Source organism: Anneissia japonica, unplaced genomic scaffold, assembly GCF_011630105.1.
Source record: "Anneissia japonica isolate Jap-2015-1 unplaced genomic scaffold, ASM1163010v1 scaffold250_len512249_cov173, whole genome shotgun sequence".
NCBI lineage: Eukaryota > Metazoa > Echinodermata > Crinoidea > Comatulida > Comatulidae > Anneissia > Anneissia japonica.
In genome coordinates, this window is record NW_022687603.1 from 360,165 (window position 1) to 378,679 (window position 18,515).

Consider the following 18,515-nt stretch of genomic DNA (forward strand, 5'->3'; position numbering starts at 1 on the left):
CACACACACACACACACACACACACACACACACACACACACACATATATATATATATATATATACACCTATATCATTTATAATATATATAATCACAGTAAAAAATAATGCTATTAAAACATATCAAAAATAATACGATAATAGTGAGAAAGAAGTCGTTATATCGATTTTCACTTGATTCTCCTTCAGATGGATATGAACTAAGTGATCTGGTACTGAAGAGGACAGGAGGTGTGCCGGCAGAAGTAAATGCGATAGACGAACTCGCAAATGGATCCGATACATTGAATTACAGGGACTCATTCAGAGAAGTAAGTAGGCCTACTCATGTGATGATAGTAATATGCTTAAGACATATAAACTTATGGGGGCCTGTACAAACATAGATGAGTGTATAAATTACGTACACGAACCACATCTCCAGGATGGATAAATCCATATCTTTGTCAACACTCTTTTCAATTACTGTAGGTCTAAGTATAATGATATTAAACGTAGGCCTATCTCAGATAAAGAAACATTTACATCGGATCCGAAGTTGAAGTCTGACCGCGTTTCCGAAGCGCTGAACGCCATCGTCCCTATTCTTTTACACTGATCCGAATTCCTGATCGCTTCGGTAGGCTTTCCGATCCGAAAATTCGGATTCTTCGTGAATGCACCTTAAGGTCCCCTTTAATTCTTCGTAAAGTTGAGCTAAAATACAATTCATTATTTGAGTTGATTACTTCGTATTGAATATTTAAGCAACTGATTGGCTAAGTATAAGACATAGAACTAGGCATGATCAACTAATAGGCGCGCCCCTAATTACAGTAATAATACCGTTCCTGCATTAAATCTGCCACCCAAACCGATCTAAAAAGCCTTAAAAAGTATCACTCGTTGCTTATTTAAAGGTTTTTTAATTTACCAAATTTCACTGTTCGTGAAACTTGTGCGTATTTCTCACCCTGTTCTAATTGTTCAGTATTTCTATAATTGACGCTCAAGTAATTTCCACTGACACTAAAATAGCATGGCGTTTAAATAAGAAATGTAATGTACTTTTTATTGAACTTTAAAAGCTTTCCCCAAATTTTAACACAAATTACCATCTTAATGTGATTGCAATATTGTTTAGGATCTGGAATGGGACCCACAATTAGACAAATCGAAGCTGCAACAAGCTGCGTCACCAACACCAGAAAGTGAACACTATGTTTTTATGGAAAAAGAACCTGCACCCTTGATATACTTTACAGAAGAACTAGATGTTGAGCCAATTGTATCACCGCATGACCTTCGACCGTCAGGTACAGTGTCAAGAAATATGAACTTGAAAGCATGATACTAGTATTACTGATATATCTTTAGGTCTACTATTAAGTCTATACTATTTTGGCTAATCACATTTCTAATATTTTTTATTTATTTATTTATTTAAGGTATAACACACAAAACAAAATATTATGTACTCTACTGTAATTTTTTTCTATAGGGTCATACGACGAGGATCTGCCACTGCAAATAAGCAGGTCTTCAGGTAGCAGCTTTGACGAATTTGTCGAGTCGTCATCAGCCATCATGGATACGTCACAAGTTGCCACAATACTCACACTGCCGGACTTCGAACAAGCAAAAGAACAGGACGACGAACAAAAACAGGCAAACGTAGAAGATAATAGCATGGTCGAAAATGATGTCGGAAACGTTGATGAAGAACATAAAGATGAGGAGTGTGAAAGTATAAAGGAAACAGATGTCAATGAAGAAAAGAATACAGATGTTATAATACGAAATTATTATGTGGATGATGATCAAGATCGCCACGGAAATCGAACAGAAACCGAAAGTACAGTTGATAACAAAGAAAAGAATGACAACGAGAATGAAGATGAGGGTGAAGAAGCTAAAATTGAAAGAAAGTCAAGCAGCAGTAGTACTTCTTCTAGGAGCATTGACAGCAGTAAAACTTCTAGTAGTAGCAGTGAAGAAAACGAGGAAGAAAAGGAAGGCGTAGAGAGTGCTACAGTCAAAGCAGAGGACAGTAAAGGCAACGATACAAATACAAATAATATCGTGGAAGACGAAGAAAAGCCTAAAGAAAATGCACATGTAGAAAGGAAATTATGCAGTAGTGAGGAAAGCGAGGAGGAAAAAGAGCGGGGTTTAGCCGTTGAGACAAATCCAAATGATGTGGATGACGACGACACAGAAAAGGAAGATAATGAAGAGGAAGTAAAAGAAGATATAGGCGAGACAAATGAAAATAATATTAAAGTAGATGAAGACGATTCGGAAAAGAATGATAAAGAGAACGAAGTGGAAGAGAAAAAACCCAGCAGCAGTGAAAAGGAGAAAGATGAAGTAAAAGAGGAGAATGCAGATGATGGGGAGACAAATAGAAACAATATCAAGGTAGATGAAGATATGGACAAAGATGAAGACGACGAAATAAAAGAAGAAAAGCCAAGCAACAGCGATGAGGATTGTGAGGAAACCAAAAAAGGAGGCACAGCCAATGATGAGATAAATGAAAATGATGAAGATGAAGACAAGGTAAACGACGATGACGGAGGGGAAAAAGACAAAGCAACTAGCAGTGAAGAGGAGGGTATACCAGATGAAAATGATTTAAAGGTACATGATAAAGAGGCAATAAAAGATAGCGAATCTAGGAGTGATGAGGCTAGTAAGGACGCCAACGAAGAGGGCGATATAGCGGACGAGGAAACAAATGAAAATATCCAAGTAGATGAAGATGATATGGAGAATAATGAGCATGAAGAGGAAGAAACAAGCAGTAGTGAAGAGGAGAGTGTGACAGTAAAACAGAAAGACGATACTGATGAAGAACGTGAGGAGAATGGGCCACAAGAGACTAAAGTACAGGTCAAAGAATCTGAAACAGGAAATAAAACTGACAATACCGAAGTGCAAATTGATAATGAAAATAATGATATACATGAATAAGGAACGATAATGAAAACGACGACCACGGAATTTGTGACAGGATGCATGACGGGGAAAAGAACAAAAACAGAGTTGATATTAATGGTGAGAAAAGTGACAAAGAATGAATGAATGGTATCCCACCGATAGATAACAAAACATTGAGTTAGAAAGCATCCAGTGGAGCATGGTCGCTTAATCGCTTTCCTTCAAATCGCAGGGTCGTGGGTTCAGCTCATTTGAGATATCATTTCTTTCTTCTTACTATGACAATTCTAAAATGTTTGGATTGGACATTTATATTCAGAGAGACTGCATAACATTTTCCCAGGTCAAATCAGGGGCCATTCCAGAATTTTTGAATATTTTATTTGACGAAAACATGTGAAATGCCTATTAGTGTGGTCATGACATCACATCATGACCATATATAGGCACATCATGACTATATACACTGTATGGGTCTCTTATACACATCTAGATGTGTATAAGAGACAGCTAATAGGCGTGCCCCTAATTACCATGCATCACAAAATTTGTGCTGTAAGTTTAACTAAAGGAGGAAAGAACAGTCAGGCTGTTGTCGGGCAGGAATGTCTATTGCGAAGCCCAGAATATCAAATTTTATTTGACGAAAACATGTGAAATGCCTATTAGTGTGGTCATGACATCACATCATGACCATATATAGGCACATCATGACTATATACACTGTATGGGCATACAACAGTTTTTTTCTAAAAAAAAAAAGTGTGGACAGAGCCTTAAAATATACTGTGTATTTAAACTTCAGTGCGAACAGCTGGTGGCGGGTTCAGGGAGGTGCCGAGCCGCTGCCCACCCGAACACCCCTCCTCCTACCCCACATTTTTGAAAATTTTAAAATAATGGAGATAAAAAAGGAAATTATAATTCAACTTAGGTCTGAGAGTGCCATTTCTGGCCATCTAGGTGCCCAAATCATAAATTTTCTTTCCTCTATTTGTCCCTTCCTAGGCTCACCCCCTTCTATTTCGAATTCCTAGATCCACCACTGACAGCAGTATGACTAAAGTAGAGCTGCGTACCTACAACATGGTTATAGATACACAGAATTTTTTCACTCTGTAATTTGATTTGATGGTAATAATATTTTAATGTGTTAACTAGTGAGCTCATCATTTCAAGGAAATTTTAATACCACAGAACATTAAATGAGTTGAATACAAAATTTAATAAAGCATGGTACACTTAAAAACCTTTATTAAATATCAATTTCAATAGGTCAAGTGATGTCATAGGTCACAGAATGTGACATGTATAATAATAAAGTACATTAAATGAGTTGAATTCAAATTAATAATGCATAGTACACTTAAAAATGTCAAGTGATGTCACAGGACAGTATACAAGCAATTCAAATTTCGTGAAGACAGGGTGTGAAAGACCATAAAACCACGTTTTCTAGTTTGTGAAAAATATAATAGTGTACTGATTTATCATGAATTTTACTACATGAGTTGAAATACGTCAAAAATGCACAGGAAATTTTTAGAATCACAAAATATATTTAGATGTCAAAATGAGACTGCTGCTTACCTAGATTACACATATTGTATATTATGCACTTCATTGTGTTTAGCACGTGATATGTATCTATGCACTAATTCTCGTCTAGTGTATAGATCATGACTATAATAATTGCTAAATAATATTAATATTTAGGTATTTGCTTGATGTTTGAATTTTAGTAGTGACAGTTGAATATAAAAGCACTGAAGCATTTGAAACTGATATTTTCTTTGACTTTATGGACATCTTTTCTTATTGTTATGATGATAATTTAAAGGGCAATTCAGCCATCTAAATAAACAAACATCTTGTACATTACAAACAACATAGATTAAATTATTACATAGAAGCACCTTCACATCGTGTAATCTTCATAAACCTTACAGAACCACCCAAACTGGCTGCAATCAAGAATTATTTTTGTAGTAGGTCTAATTAACAAGACAAATGGATATATTTTTAATTAACCTTAATGATAAATTTTAAGCTCTGTTGCCCATATATGGGCACGATGTCATACGACACATATATGGCCATGATCATGTCATACACTATGGGTAAATCACAGATTTCGCATAAATTTGACAGTGTGGGCGGAGCTTAGGAATGCTCGTATCTTTTTTTTATATTTATTTATTTTTTTATTCATGATATACAAAGACAGCATAGCTGAGAGCTTTGTATTTACTATAAAACAGTACAAAGAAATAAACAAAACAATTATTATCTAATTACTTATTCATCTAAATAATACTGTAATATACTAAATTTGTAGAACATTCATTATATAGCTAAAAATTATATACATGCTAATAGCAAATAATACTATAAAATTAAGGCCTATTTGCTGACAGCGGGGACAACAGCACATAACAGGGCCAAGAAACATCATGCAGATTTTTGTTTATGCTGTCTCCCACTCAGTAAATGATTGGCTAGAGTAGGTTTTGTTGTGCAACAGTTTTTGGAAATATGAAACACTTGTAGCCAGTCACATTCAGTGCAGATAACCATAAAAAAAAAATTATAATAATGTTCTATTTTTTCAGCCGTTTTTATATACGATTGTCATATTCAAGGGGAAAAAATTATTGTCTGGGTCTTTTTAAAAATAAAAGAAGACCTCTTATTTTTCTATTCAAAGATGACCATAAAAAAACAGTTACATATCTAGAAAAACCAATAACTATTGCTTCTGTGATTGGCTGGAATTAATTCTACACCATATATTGGCTCATTTCCCACATAAAAGTGCTACCAAGTGCCTTGCAGAAATCACAATAACAAATTTGAAGTTGTTTTAAATGGCCATTGCTTCTAAAAGATTGATCGTACTATAACAATTGTATTTAAACGATGGGATTTCAAAGTTTCTGATCATACTATTTTATCTACAAAAGTTCAAGGTGGGCATACAAAAAGTTTAATAGCACACATCAACAAACATTACATATTTACAAGGTTTGTGTTGTGACCTATTACTCATCCTCTTCTGGTTGAAAGGGCAAGGCATTCTGATTCCTCTCCGGGTCATTCAAGCGTGAAATCCGTACAAGTGGGTTGGCTTTGATTTTACTATGAATGATAAAATAATATTACATTTAATGTCTATATTTGTAACATCATATATTGCTACATGTATTGCATTTTCAAAATTTTGCATTTTTGGCCAATGTGGATTAAAATAAAATAATAAGAAGGCAACATCAAATATACACTATAAGCTAATAAACTTTAAATATAGAATTCTAATACTGTATATCAATTGCTAGTGCTGTAATAAGTTATCAGCATACAAATTGCAATTTACAAAAAAAAAAACCACATTTTTTCTAGCTGCTCGATCTTTCTCTTGTGCTTGATATAGTTTGGTGTGTTGACACACAAATTGACACATTCCGATTCAGAGTTGAGATGAATGACGTCCCATTGACAAGGAGAGGCATTACTGCCTACCATATGCTAAATTTTACAACACTTTTGCCTCCTCAATAATAATATGTAAAGCCTTGTCTAGACTATTGCATTTTATTTGACAAAAACATGAGACATGAGTAAATACGGTCATGATGACATCACATCATGACCATATATAGGCATTTCATGACTATACAGTATATGGGCATGCAGCAGTTTTTTTTGCCTGGACAGAACTTAATACTGTATTTTTTAGGCATATCAGAAACATTCAAAACACAATGCTATATTTTGGCCTAATTTGTCTTTAAAATATTTTGGGAAACCAACTTACCTCATGTCAAGAGGAGTGAGGAAGATGAACTGTCTCATCTTCTGTTCTTTGGCAACTTTCAACATCAGGTCCATACTAATCTTTCGGTTTACCATGTCCTGAAAAAACAGATAGGAAAACCTTTGGCTAATCAAATGTAAAAAAATAACATTTACAACAATAAATAAAAACCTCTGTCCACAAACAAGTTTTATTAGACAACTGCAGGGGTCCCATGTAATAAGAATTCAATTCCAAGGAGATCTGCAGTGGGGCTGAGGTACGAAAATTTATAATTATGGCATCTGTAGATGGCCGAAAATGGCACTCTCATACTTAAATTTTAATATAATTTTCTTTTTTTCTCCATTTATTTTTATAATTTTGAAAAATTTAGGGAGATGAGTTATTTTTCGGGGAGATTCTTGCTTGATTGCGTGAGGCCGTTCCAAATTTCCAGGAGAATCCCACAATTTGCGGAAGACTTGGGACCTATAACCATTATTTTATCTTTCTAAGAACAACAAAAACTCATCTAAATTTTTTTTAAAAGATGCCATAATTCAAGAAAAAAGTGATCTTACCATAAATACATCAAACTCATCTAATGCTCTAAATGGTGATTCCATCGACTCCCACAACGCCATGATGAAGCACACGGTAGAAAATGACCTTTCACCCCCAGATAATCCTTTCATATCTTTAGATGCAGACCCTTCTCCTTGATGAGGATGGACCTGCATAAAAAAAATATAAATTAGAATACATGATTTAAGGTCAAATAAAATTAATTATTAGTTTCAGGTACAAGAATTGAAATTATGTTTTGATGAGGGTATCCAACATACTTGTGGCAAGCAGGCTGGTAAACAATAAAAATTGTTTTTTTTAAATGAAGAAATAAAATGAACTTTGACAATCTTTCATATCATCATTATTTTTATTTTCCATGGAAAAATGATTGTTTTGATGAGGGTGGGGACTTGAAACTTGCAGTTGATTTTATTTGGCCTAAACATAAATTATGTATTACTGAAAACAGTCTTGTTGGGTAGCCTGCACTTATAGTACAGCTTACCACCATATCTTACCATCCATCCTTATCTCCTTTGTACAGAGTGGTATACCACCACCCTTACCACCATCATCATCTGCCTATCTTATCAACCATCTAATTTCCTCATCTGTCTAATCTTCATCCTTTTATTTTTCTCATCTCCCTTACCGTCATCATCTGCCTATCTTATCAACCATCTACTTTCCTCATCTGTCTAATCTTCATCCTTTTATTTTTCTCATCTCCCTTACCGTTTTGTCACTCTTACTGTCATCACTGCCTCCTTTACCATCATCACCCCTTTTCAAACCTTCATCACCTCTTCACTTACCTTCATCATACCACTAATCACTTATCCTGACCTTTATCGCCTCTTCTTTTACCATCATCACATATTATTTTCCTTAGATTTTGCCTTAACTACTTACTTACTTTCATCACCTTCCTTGCCTTTATCACCTCCTTCCTTAACTTCGATGCCTCCCTTGCCTTCATCACCTTTTTTTCTTTTCCGTCAACAAGCCGCCGGCCATTATCACTTCCTCAATTGCCTTAATCACGTTGTCTCTTACAGTCATCATCTCTCTAGTTTACCACTTCTTCCTTATACCTTCATCACCTATTCTCTAACCATCATCACATTCTTGCTTTCAAATCACTTTCATAAAAACAAGCTTTTCTTCATGCTTACCTGGATGCTTAGGACACGGTCCTTATGGTTCATCGTCAACTTTCCTTCAAATCCTCTTTTAGATATTAACTGCACAAACTTAATCCGCACTGCCACTCCAATAACTTTCCTAAACCTAAAATAAGCGTTCTCTCGGTCTCTTAAGCACGCTTCTAAAGCCTTAAGTAGGAATAAGTCAAATAATCATTCTATAACTTGATAAATTACTAAAACCAAAGAGAGAAAATTCACCTGCCTCTCTAGTAAAGAATTTAGGTTGTCATTTACTTTGCTTTAAGGAAAACAATTATCACTATCAAATATCATTAAAAAAGTTATCACTGTTAAATGTCATTGTAAAATTGTCAAATATCAAAGCTATGTTGCTTTTGAATATTAAAAACAATGCCAAACGTTGAAACAATTTCTAATGTCAAAGTCAATTTCAATTGTCAGACATCTTATAGTGCACCATTCTGTAACCTGTAGGGTGTGACCCAATGCTTGAGACATGGAGACAATTTTATGGATCATGTAATTTCTTCAGATTGTACAATTGAAGATAAATGAAATCAAATTACAGTAAACAGAAGAGCAATTAAAGTGTGACATGTCTGGCAATTTACTTTTGTAATGTGTGCGTCATCAATAGTTGTTGGATAATACAAACAAGGTTGTAGCTGTAGAAAACTACAGGTGGGTTATAAACTCTAAGAGTGGATTTCAGGGATAGGCAAGGGGTTAATACAGTTGGGTGGAGGACCATGTAATTATCTTTTAGACATGGTCAAAAAATTGAAGGCTAGGTGGCAGGGTCCACTTCTGCCCCACCATAAACTCATCCCCGTATCAAATACATCTTCGCATATCACACAAGCACCCTCGGAAATGTGGTAGCACCGAGTTGTTTTATTGTAAAATCGGAAGAGTCACTCTTTTCCATTCCCTACTTTTTGGTATAATATTAAAGGAAAATATCCAAAGACAAAAACAATGACAATATCAATGACAAACCAACAAGGTCATAAGTGACATTTTTAAGGCAACATTTTAAAAGAGGCAGGTGAGTATTTCTCTCTTAAAGGTCTGTCCACACTATCAAATTTTATGTGACAAATTTGTCTGATGTGCCCATATATGGCCATGATCATCTTATATTAGACACATAAGGGCATATTACACCCAAATAAGGGTGTATTACTCCCAAATAAGGGCATACATTTTTTTATCACCTAACATTTGATAGTGTCGACAGGACTTTACAGCTGAAAGCAATGACTACTCACAGCAATGTGCAATTGATTTTCATTGTGTTGAAATGACATCTTGCCACTGTAGCCTCTCTGAGATAGCATCATGGCAAAGTAACACTTCGCCCGCATGGCAATGAAACGTCTGAATTCTAGATAAGTGTGTCGCCTCATTTTTAACAGTTCTTCAAGTTTCTATGATCAGAGAAATTAAGCAAACTTAATGGATTATGCTATATAAGCAATTAATTAATTAATTTATATTATATAATTATATTATTATTAGCATTAATATAATTATATTGTTTATATACTTTATGTAATTACATTACGATATTATGAGGTGATTAGCGATATGCAATATCTACCACAAAGGGAAACAACAAAGCAGATGATTTTGGCATTGAAATTCTGAGCATTTGTCGAATACTTAGGAACTATAGCGTGCTGGTGTGCCGCTGAGTGGGGGGAGCTTAAGCCCTTTGTAGGCAGGTGAAACGTAGTCCCAACATTGATGTCATTTTTCAGTGAAGAGGTTTGCGGCGTAGTCCGAAGGTGTGTAGCAAGATTCAAGGGTATGTGGCATGGTCCTGGTGTGTGTGGTATGTATGTACCAAAGTTTTAAGGGTATGTGGTACTGTTCTGAGAAGTGTGGCATAGTCCTAGGGTGTGTGGCAGTAATAGAGTGTGCAGCAGGATTTAAGGGTATGTTGCAAGGTTCTGAGGTGTGTGGCGTCCTAGAGTGTGTAACAAGGCGCAAGGGTATGTGGCATGGTTCTGACATGTGTAGCATTGTCCTGGGGCATGTACAATAGCAAGATTTAAGGGTATGTGGCATGGTTCTGATGTGTGTGGCAATGTCCTGGGGTGTGTATAATAGCAAGGTTTAAGGGTATGTGGCATGGTTCTGACATGTGTAGCATTGTCCTGGGGCATGTACAATAGCAAGATTTAACCCTTTAAAGTCGCGGTCCGTATAATATACGGACCAATTTACTGTCGCAGGAAACCCGCTCTGTATTATATATGGACTGATTTTAGTGCTGCAGCCCTCTATTTAATGAGTACTTTAGGGGATTTCCCTATTGTTGCCGCAACTGGACATGCAGAAGCATTCAAAATGGCCAAAACAGAAGCAATCATTCAATGTCAGTGATGCACTTACCCTTATTTTAGCGGATGATGACAGTGGGGCTTAATGGGCCTCAGTGACCTTGGCAAAAGTCACTTGGGACTTCAAAGGGTTTGTGGCATGGTTCTGATATGTGTGGCATGGTTCTGATATGTGTGGCAATGTCCTGGGGTGTGTATAATAGCAAGGTTTAAGGGTATGTGGCATGGTTCTGACATGTTCTAGTATGTAATGTTGTTTTAGGTGCACAGTTCAAAGGAGCTATGGTCCTACGGTGTGGCACCGGCATGGATTTACTGGAGGTTTTGGTAACAGGGCTAGTGGCATGGATTGAAGGTGTAGCATAAATTTAAGGTGTAGCATAAATTGAGGGTGTGGTAAAGCTCTGTAGAGTGGAAGACCAGACAAGAACAGGCACTCATAACTTCTCCAGTAAAAGGGTGAGGGGAGGGAAATATTAAAATTCATTGTAATAATTTCATTTCATTTTCAATTTAGAACATTCATGATGAATGGAATAATACATTTACATTTCTATAAATGGAAGGAGGCCTAAGATGCTTTAGGGTTAGGCCACCGATAAAACTGCAATGTTAAATTAAAGGCTGCTATATAACATACAGAAATAAAGTATAAAAAGAGAGTAAATGACATAGTGATACATACACTCTCCCACATAATGATATCATTCTGCTATTTTTACGTTGTTATTTGGCTTATACGTTTGAAGGGAAGACATTCTTTATTACTTAAAATCAGTGAACTGTTTGTCATTTGTTAGTTAACACACTGTGTAATTTAAAGTTGGCATGATTTGTTAGTACAATGATAAACAATTTAATGAACCAACACTTGAACATAGAAACAGACAAGACTAACATGATTTTTTTTTTTCTAAAGAAATGTGTGAAATTTGCCATGATGCTTTCAGAAAGACTATAGCAGAAAAAACAGTTGAAAAAAATAAAATAAAAAATAAAAATAATAAAAATTGAAAAAAATAATTAATCAATATAAAAGCATAGGCATTTATGTACAATAATTTTCCACACTACATACACTATTAAAGAAGTTATTAATACAGTAGAACCCCCACTTAAGGGGACACCTTCGGCACAAAAAAAGTGTCCCCTTAATATGGGTGTCCCATAGGGTTCTACTTAATGTAACTTTATTTCAACATATTGTTTTCCAAATTGCATGTAAATTACAATTTAATGTCAATAAATCACAATGAAAATGTAAAAAGCCATTAAAATATTCATAGAGACCACCATACAAGTGAAAAAATAAACTATTAAAGCTAGGCTCCAGAGAAAAAAATATGTTTTGATATGTTGTATAACAGATTATTTTTGAATATTTAAAAACTGGGGTGGGGGAAACAGAAATATGGTGGTTACGCATATTTTCCCTGTAGATTTTAAATTTTCAACAACCTGTATCCTGAGCTTTTCGTCAAACAAATTTTTGAGTCTTTTTGGAGTCTGGGTTTTAAAAAAAATCATGCAAGTAGTTAAAAATCATCATCACCTTTTAAGTCTTCAAATCCAAATTTGACTAAAAACTCAGAAGCGGTAAGTGACATGCAAATTTTTGAATGTTTAAAAACTAGGGAAAAATGGTGGGGAAAAAAAGGGTGGTTATGCACCTCTCCCCACCCCCATTTTTTGAATTTTTAAAAACCTGTATCTCATTAACCACTTTTCCTCAAATAGGGTCTTAGAAAAATCAGTTGTACAACATACCAACAAAAAATTATTATATTTGGATATTTAAAAACTAGGGGAAAAAGGCTGGTTACGCTCCTTTTTCCTCCTAGTTTTAAATATTCAAAAACCTGTATCTCATTAACCACTTCCAAGTGATTATGGTTACTTAACTTATCAAAGAGATGTTGTCTGCTTAATTTTAAATGGGATTGAAAACCAGGTGATTTGTAGGCAACTACAGTATGTCATACTATAATTAAATTTGGCAAATTTGAAAGATGGTAATAATTTGAATTAATAACTAGGTGGTGCTGGTAAGGAAGTAAGTGGTGGTGGTATATCTGGGGGGTACTTGGGGAGAAGGGTGCACTGTCAAAAATCTCATGCCCCTCCCCCCATTGAAAATGTCGAAAGCTAAAAAAATCATGCAAGTAGTTAAAAATCACCTAATATCACCTTCATTTGCGACCTAGCACCCCTCAAATAACCATTGAGCCCCCACTCCACCTTACTCCCATTTCAAGGGAAGAACAACTACCTCAGTTGGCTAAGCTGGTGGTAACCACTGTGTGTGCGCTGAACCGTGGAGATCTCTTGGTCTCCTGTTTAATTCCCACAGCTGCTCTGCTTGTGTTTCAGCTGGAGGGCTCAAATTCAAGTTTCAAAAGCGCACCGTCTTTCGGATGACACGTTTTAAAGTTGTTGGTCCTGTGTGCATGTTAAAGAACGCAGTACACTCTTCGGATAAGTATAGGGGATGGTCTCTCGGTGTACTGCCAAATTCACCACCAGAGGGACCTTACTGGAAGTAAGTGAATTTTAGTGGTTTATCCTTTGTGTTTATCACACAGAATTAATCCAATCCAATCCTAGACAGCCACTGGGTAGGTGCTACTGGGGGTAGGTGGTACGGAGGTAGGGGTTGTGGTGGTTTGAAGGGTAGTGCTGGTGGTAGTAGTAATGGTAAAAGATTAGCTTTGTATTAAAAAATTAAAAACTGTTAGTTGGTACTTTGAAAATGTGGCCTCTCTTAGAGGGGGACTCGCACTAGAGATCGAACTGTAATTGCATAATTACTAATATTATTATTTGTTTAGGCCTATTACAAAAATATATCTTTAATCCCATGTGTTTGGACTTACCGTTACAAAAGCTTTAAAGTTTTTCATCTGCGTAGTGATCTCAATGAATTTATTTTTTGCATCATAGTACTCTCTCGTGATCTGTTCTGGGTCCCCACGGCTGAATAACAACAACAATAATAACTAACGATAATAATAGTATTCAAAAATAGATTAAGTGGCCGTTCACAATTTTCATCATTTTCATAAGTGTACAGAGAGTACTCTTTTTTGCAACCCTCTCTTGAAAGTGTACACAAAAAATGCTGACTTTCGCGGTGCAGAAATATCCAGAGTACCGACCATCTTCAGTATCGTCGTTTTGCACTGAAAATCAGCATTTTACAACAGAAAACAAAGGAGACAACTTCTGCAATTCCAACTACAGTTTTGTACTCTATTTATTGTTTCTTTTTACTCAACAGAATCTTTCTTAATATATAAATATAAATTTCATACATTACGCTATTTTACAATGTTTTTCATACTTCTGTGTCAATGTTCAAGGTTGAAATACTAATATTGCATTTTTAATGGTTTTCATAAGGCTATTTACAATGTGTTTCCATACTCCTGTGTCTATGTTTATATATTCTCATGGTGCTTCATTAACCTGACTACCTGTATATGCATACAACATCTAATCGATATCCAGCCACTGCTGCTCCCAGTTGAATATTATGGTTCGGAACAATTAAATGCACAGCTTCTGGCCATCTAGCTACAGTACAATCTGCCACAGAGCCTTCATTTACCTACAAAATGAGAATATTAGAAATTGTATTAACAGAAACTGAAGTAGTATAAAAAAAATGTAATGAGTATAAATATGTAAAAAAAAAAATGTGACTAAGACCTACAAATGATAATTTGACAATGGACAACGTAAATATGAGTGCATGAAATAAAAATTCTATTTGTCATACTGATCTGATGATTGAACTTGTACAATAATGTAAAGCTAGTGAACTGACTAGCCTAGCCTATTACACATCGTCTCACAAAATGCATTTCTATTCACATTGATACACTTATATTTGATACTCTATGGTTATATAGGCCAGAATAATATAGAGCTGTAATGTAGGCATCTACACTACTAAAGGACAGGTTGATGGCTCCGCCTCGCACGGAATGTAATGCCAATGGATGGTTTCGCTGCTTCTGCGCCACTAAACAACTGGTATGCATCCCCAGTTAATAGCTGTTTGGGATGTGAATACCTAGGGCTAGGCCTGATCGAAATCGTGAATAAATATTCTATGACAATAATTACAAGAAATGCTGTTTTTTTACTACAATAGTCCTAAGCCTATAAGCATACCTTTGGCTTCATCTGGAAGAATGATTTAATCGTGGTCTTCTCTATTGTTCATTGCATGCTTGACAGTGTGTCGTAAACTGAAATACTCACATGGACATTCAATTCGCTCGATCGCGACACCACAGTGAAAATTACGGCGAGAATATGTTTTTCAATTCTTGCGGCGTAATTTCTATAGACATTTTTAACGACTGAAAAAAAGCGTACATAGTGGTCTGGCCACCTCCCCCCCAGCGTACGGTTTGTACGCTCGTAAAAATGTTGAAAATTGTGAACGGCGCCTAATAATATAACAATAATATAGGTGAAGAAGTTTTCAAAAAATCAACCTCTCTGCTAATGATATGTCACCTATAACATATTAGGCTTGCCATTCCAAAGCCAGTGTACTGTCGCTAATTATTACACTGAAGTAATTAGCATAAGATTGTGGCAGTATTTTATACTTTAGAACAGAGAAGCCACACTTTAATTCAATTCCAGTAAATGACCCATCATTTTAAGGCTTACAACGTTGAGAATAAGAATATTAAAAAGTTAATTTTTATTTCTTGGTCACTGATGTTGATTTTGGGATGGCATGCCTCATATTGTCTCCAAACTGCCCTCTTAGATGGACTGTTGACAATGTGAAATCTGTATTTTACATTCTCAAAACACTTAGTAAAAATACTTAAGAATATGACAAGATCCATAACAATACAAAAAAAATTCAATAGAACTACTAAGTAAAGGACAACTTATTAAATCTTCAGCAATTTTATTAATACAGATTTGTGAGCACATCTTATTGATCCTACCTTTTACGCTCTTTCTCGATACGTTTACTGATTTGGTTGATTTCACTATCAATATTCTGAGCAGTTCTGCGAGTTTCAATTCGTTCTGCGCATATAGATCTTGCTTTCTCTTGTGCACTCTGCAGTAAAATAGTAATTAATTCTATTATAATTATGATAGAAATCATGAAAGCGGTGTGGGCAGCAGTGGTGTTTTGGCCTGTTAATCTTGAGGTCAGGGTTCAAATCTAGCCAGTCTCACACACAAGCATATGTCACACAGAAAATTTGAACTCAAAGTTGATGGAAATGGTGTTTGGGCTATCAACCTTGAGGTGGGCGTTCAGATCTGACATGGTGCATACACTTATGTCATTGATTAAAGTGCTTTATCAATGTTATTTTCTTTCTCAAATTATACTTTTGTGGAAGCTAAACCCACTTTTATTTCTATCTTGAATACAATTAGACAATACAATAATCAGATATAAAATTTATCATCTTGAAATTACAGTGGGAATTTCTTACACAACTTCAAAAACATTAGTGACAAGAAAGTAAACAGAAAACAATTGGCCAAGAGAAATATAATAGATCAAAAAATGTATATGGAGTTGGACTCAAAAATTCTTCAGTCTATGTTCAACCTCTTTATTGCTTATTTTAAATTTTAAACCCACCTCTATTTCTTTTTGCTTTGCTTCGAGTTCCTTTTGTAAGTCGGCAAGTACTTTTAAGTGCTCCTTTTTCTTATTGTTGTAATGTGTGCAGTGCTGCTTGGCAGTCTCAAGCTCAGTGTACTTCTTCTTCAGTTCATCCTGTAATAACCAATAGAGAACCTGAAATTATCAGTACCTCATAATGGGCACTCAAATGTACTTAGGTACTAGGTTTTATGTTCCAACTATCTAGAACAGGAATGGGCATAAAAATGGGTCAAAGGGAATTTTTGATTTAACACTGAGGGCCGACTTTCCAGTGTGCTTCCAAAAAGCTTCATTTACTGCTTTTATACCACTTTTTGCTCAGTTCTAATATTACTTTTAAACTGTAATCAGTGTTGTGTAGTAAAATACAAGGGATTTTCTAGCCAAAGATGGCTGGTGGGCCGCACACAAAGTATTTTTTAATTATTTTTTTATTTATTTAAAATCAACATCGGGCCCACACATTGCCCACCTGTGAGAACCATTAAAATGCAAAATTTAACAATAAAAAGAAAAAGTTAGCGAATAGCACGGAGGTACAGTGATGACAATTTTTTATCATTTAACATTTTTCTGCTTTTCAATATAAATGTAATCTGATAACGAATCATTTCCGACCGTCTATTCATCACCTCACTTTTCACCATAGGAGACTTTCAAAATTATAGTAGTAGGTTTAATATTTATCATCTCTTCTTACAGTCAACATTAAGAAGCTGACAACACACCAAATCTACCCAATAGATAATGGAAGAGAAACAAGAAATAACCAATGAAAACCAGGAACAGGGAGAAGAAGTTAATGTGGAAGAGGGAACTCTACTGCAAATTCATGGGGCAACAATAAGAGAGCTGGATAACAGGGTACGAGCAATGGACTCATACGCAGGGCATCCCATACAAGAAGGAGAGGCAATGGAGATGGAATAAATGGAGCAATGGACACTGGATATGCAGATGCCCTTAAAAACAAAAAGTAAGATGGAAAACACACAACCATGGTAGAAACAGACACCAATCAAGAAGGGATTGGAGACAGTCGTCACCATACAAACGCAATCAACATGGTATACACACATCCTGCACAAGAAGATTCATGATTTAAGAGTTTCAAAGAGGAATACAAGAAGTAGAAGAGCAAGAAAGAGGACTATGATACTTTTGAATGTTGATAATTGAAGTATTGAAAATTCCCAGTTATAAAAACACAGAATGCATTCTTTTAGCGTGGTATTTTCTCTTGCTCTAAAATATATTAAATGGATTAAATTATGGCTTACTGTTTTAATATTTTCTTTACCTTTACAGTTCATTTTTATCTCTCTTTATAAAGCAGTCTTACAGATCCACAAGACTGATTTCAATTTGAAGTGTTGCGAAGTATTAATCAAAGTCAATGAAAATATCTTTAGTTCATCATCAACAGCATTTAAGCAGGATCTGACCAACCACCTCAGACAGTACACATCTCAGCTGCGCACTAATCACGCTTCCCGTTCGACTTCAAGATTGAAGTGTTGCGAAGTATCAATCTAAGTCAACTCATACCACTAGCTACCGACCATCTGCCAACAGCCAAGCGGAACATGTCCCATGCTCTGGGAGTCTGGGACATCCACCTGCTGCAGACTGCCGATTTTTTTTTTCTTTACGGTAACTAAAACTTCTGTTATTGGTGGCAGTGGCATATATAGAGTATTTTACATTCTCTTTCTTGTACTATTAGAAATTTGCAATTAAAGATGAATGAAATAACTAACATCTTGCAAGCTGTACAATGCATAAATTCAATAGAATCTAATAATAAAGTCGATTGTACAAAGCATATTATCGGTAATTATTGTTATACAGTAGAACCTCGTTTTTACGTACCCCAGTTATACGAACCCTCTGTTTTACGTACGCCTCGTATGGACGATGACGTCATCAAAAACCCGAAAATATTCAAAACAAACGGCAATTTTGAGAGCAACCATAAGTAAAAAGAATATAACAATATACTATAACAATAAACAAACCATAATGCAACGTATTTTCATTAAACAGCAA

General features: G+C 35.4%; 2 protein-coding genes across 2 annotated transcripts in view; one reads left to right on the forward strand and one right to left on the reverse strand.

Moving 5' to 3' along the window:
* LOC117120423 (uncharacterized protein DDB_G0290685-like) overlaps window positions 1-3,390 on the forward strand; it is a 4,849-nt gene extending 1,459 nt beyond the window's left edge. Inside the window, exons 4-6 of the mRNA XM_033265461.1 lie at window positions 188-310; window positions 1,123-1,294; window positions 1,480-3,390. Of these exons, the coding sequence (XP_033121352.1) occupies window positions 188-310; window positions 1,123-1,294; window positions 1,480-2,954 (1,770 nt within the window). The 3' untranslated portion in view covers window positions 2,955-3,390. The remainder of the gene's footprint in view (window positions 1-187; window positions 311-1,122; window positions 1,295-1,479) is intronic.
* Window positions 3,391-4,143: 753 nt separating this feature from the next.
* Window positions 4,144-18,515, reverse strand: part of LOC117120309 (structural maintenance of chromosomes protein 6-like) — a 42,747-nt gene continuing 28,375 nt past the window's right edge. Inside the window, exons 15-22 of the mRNA XM_033265333.1 lie at window positions 16,440-16,598; window positions 15,781-15,899; window positions 13,678-13,777; window positions 9,728-9,886; window positions 8,463-8,621; window positions 7,299-7,451; window positions 6,736-6,833; window positions 4,144-6,059 (exon numbers count right to left, since the gene is read on the reverse strand). Of these exons, the coding sequence (XP_033121224.1) occupies window positions 5,963-6,059; window positions 6,736-6,833; window positions 7,299-7,451; window positions 8,463-8,621; window positions 9,728-9,886; window positions 13,678-13,777; window positions 15,781-15,899; window positions 16,440-16,598 (1,044 nt within the window). The 3' untranslated portion in view covers window positions 4,144-5,962. The remainder of the gene's footprint in view (window positions 6,060-6,735; window positions 6,834-7,298; window positions 7,452-8,462; window positions 8,622-9,727; window positions 9,887-13,677; window positions 13,778-15,780; window positions 15,900-16,439; window positions 16,599-18,515) is intronic.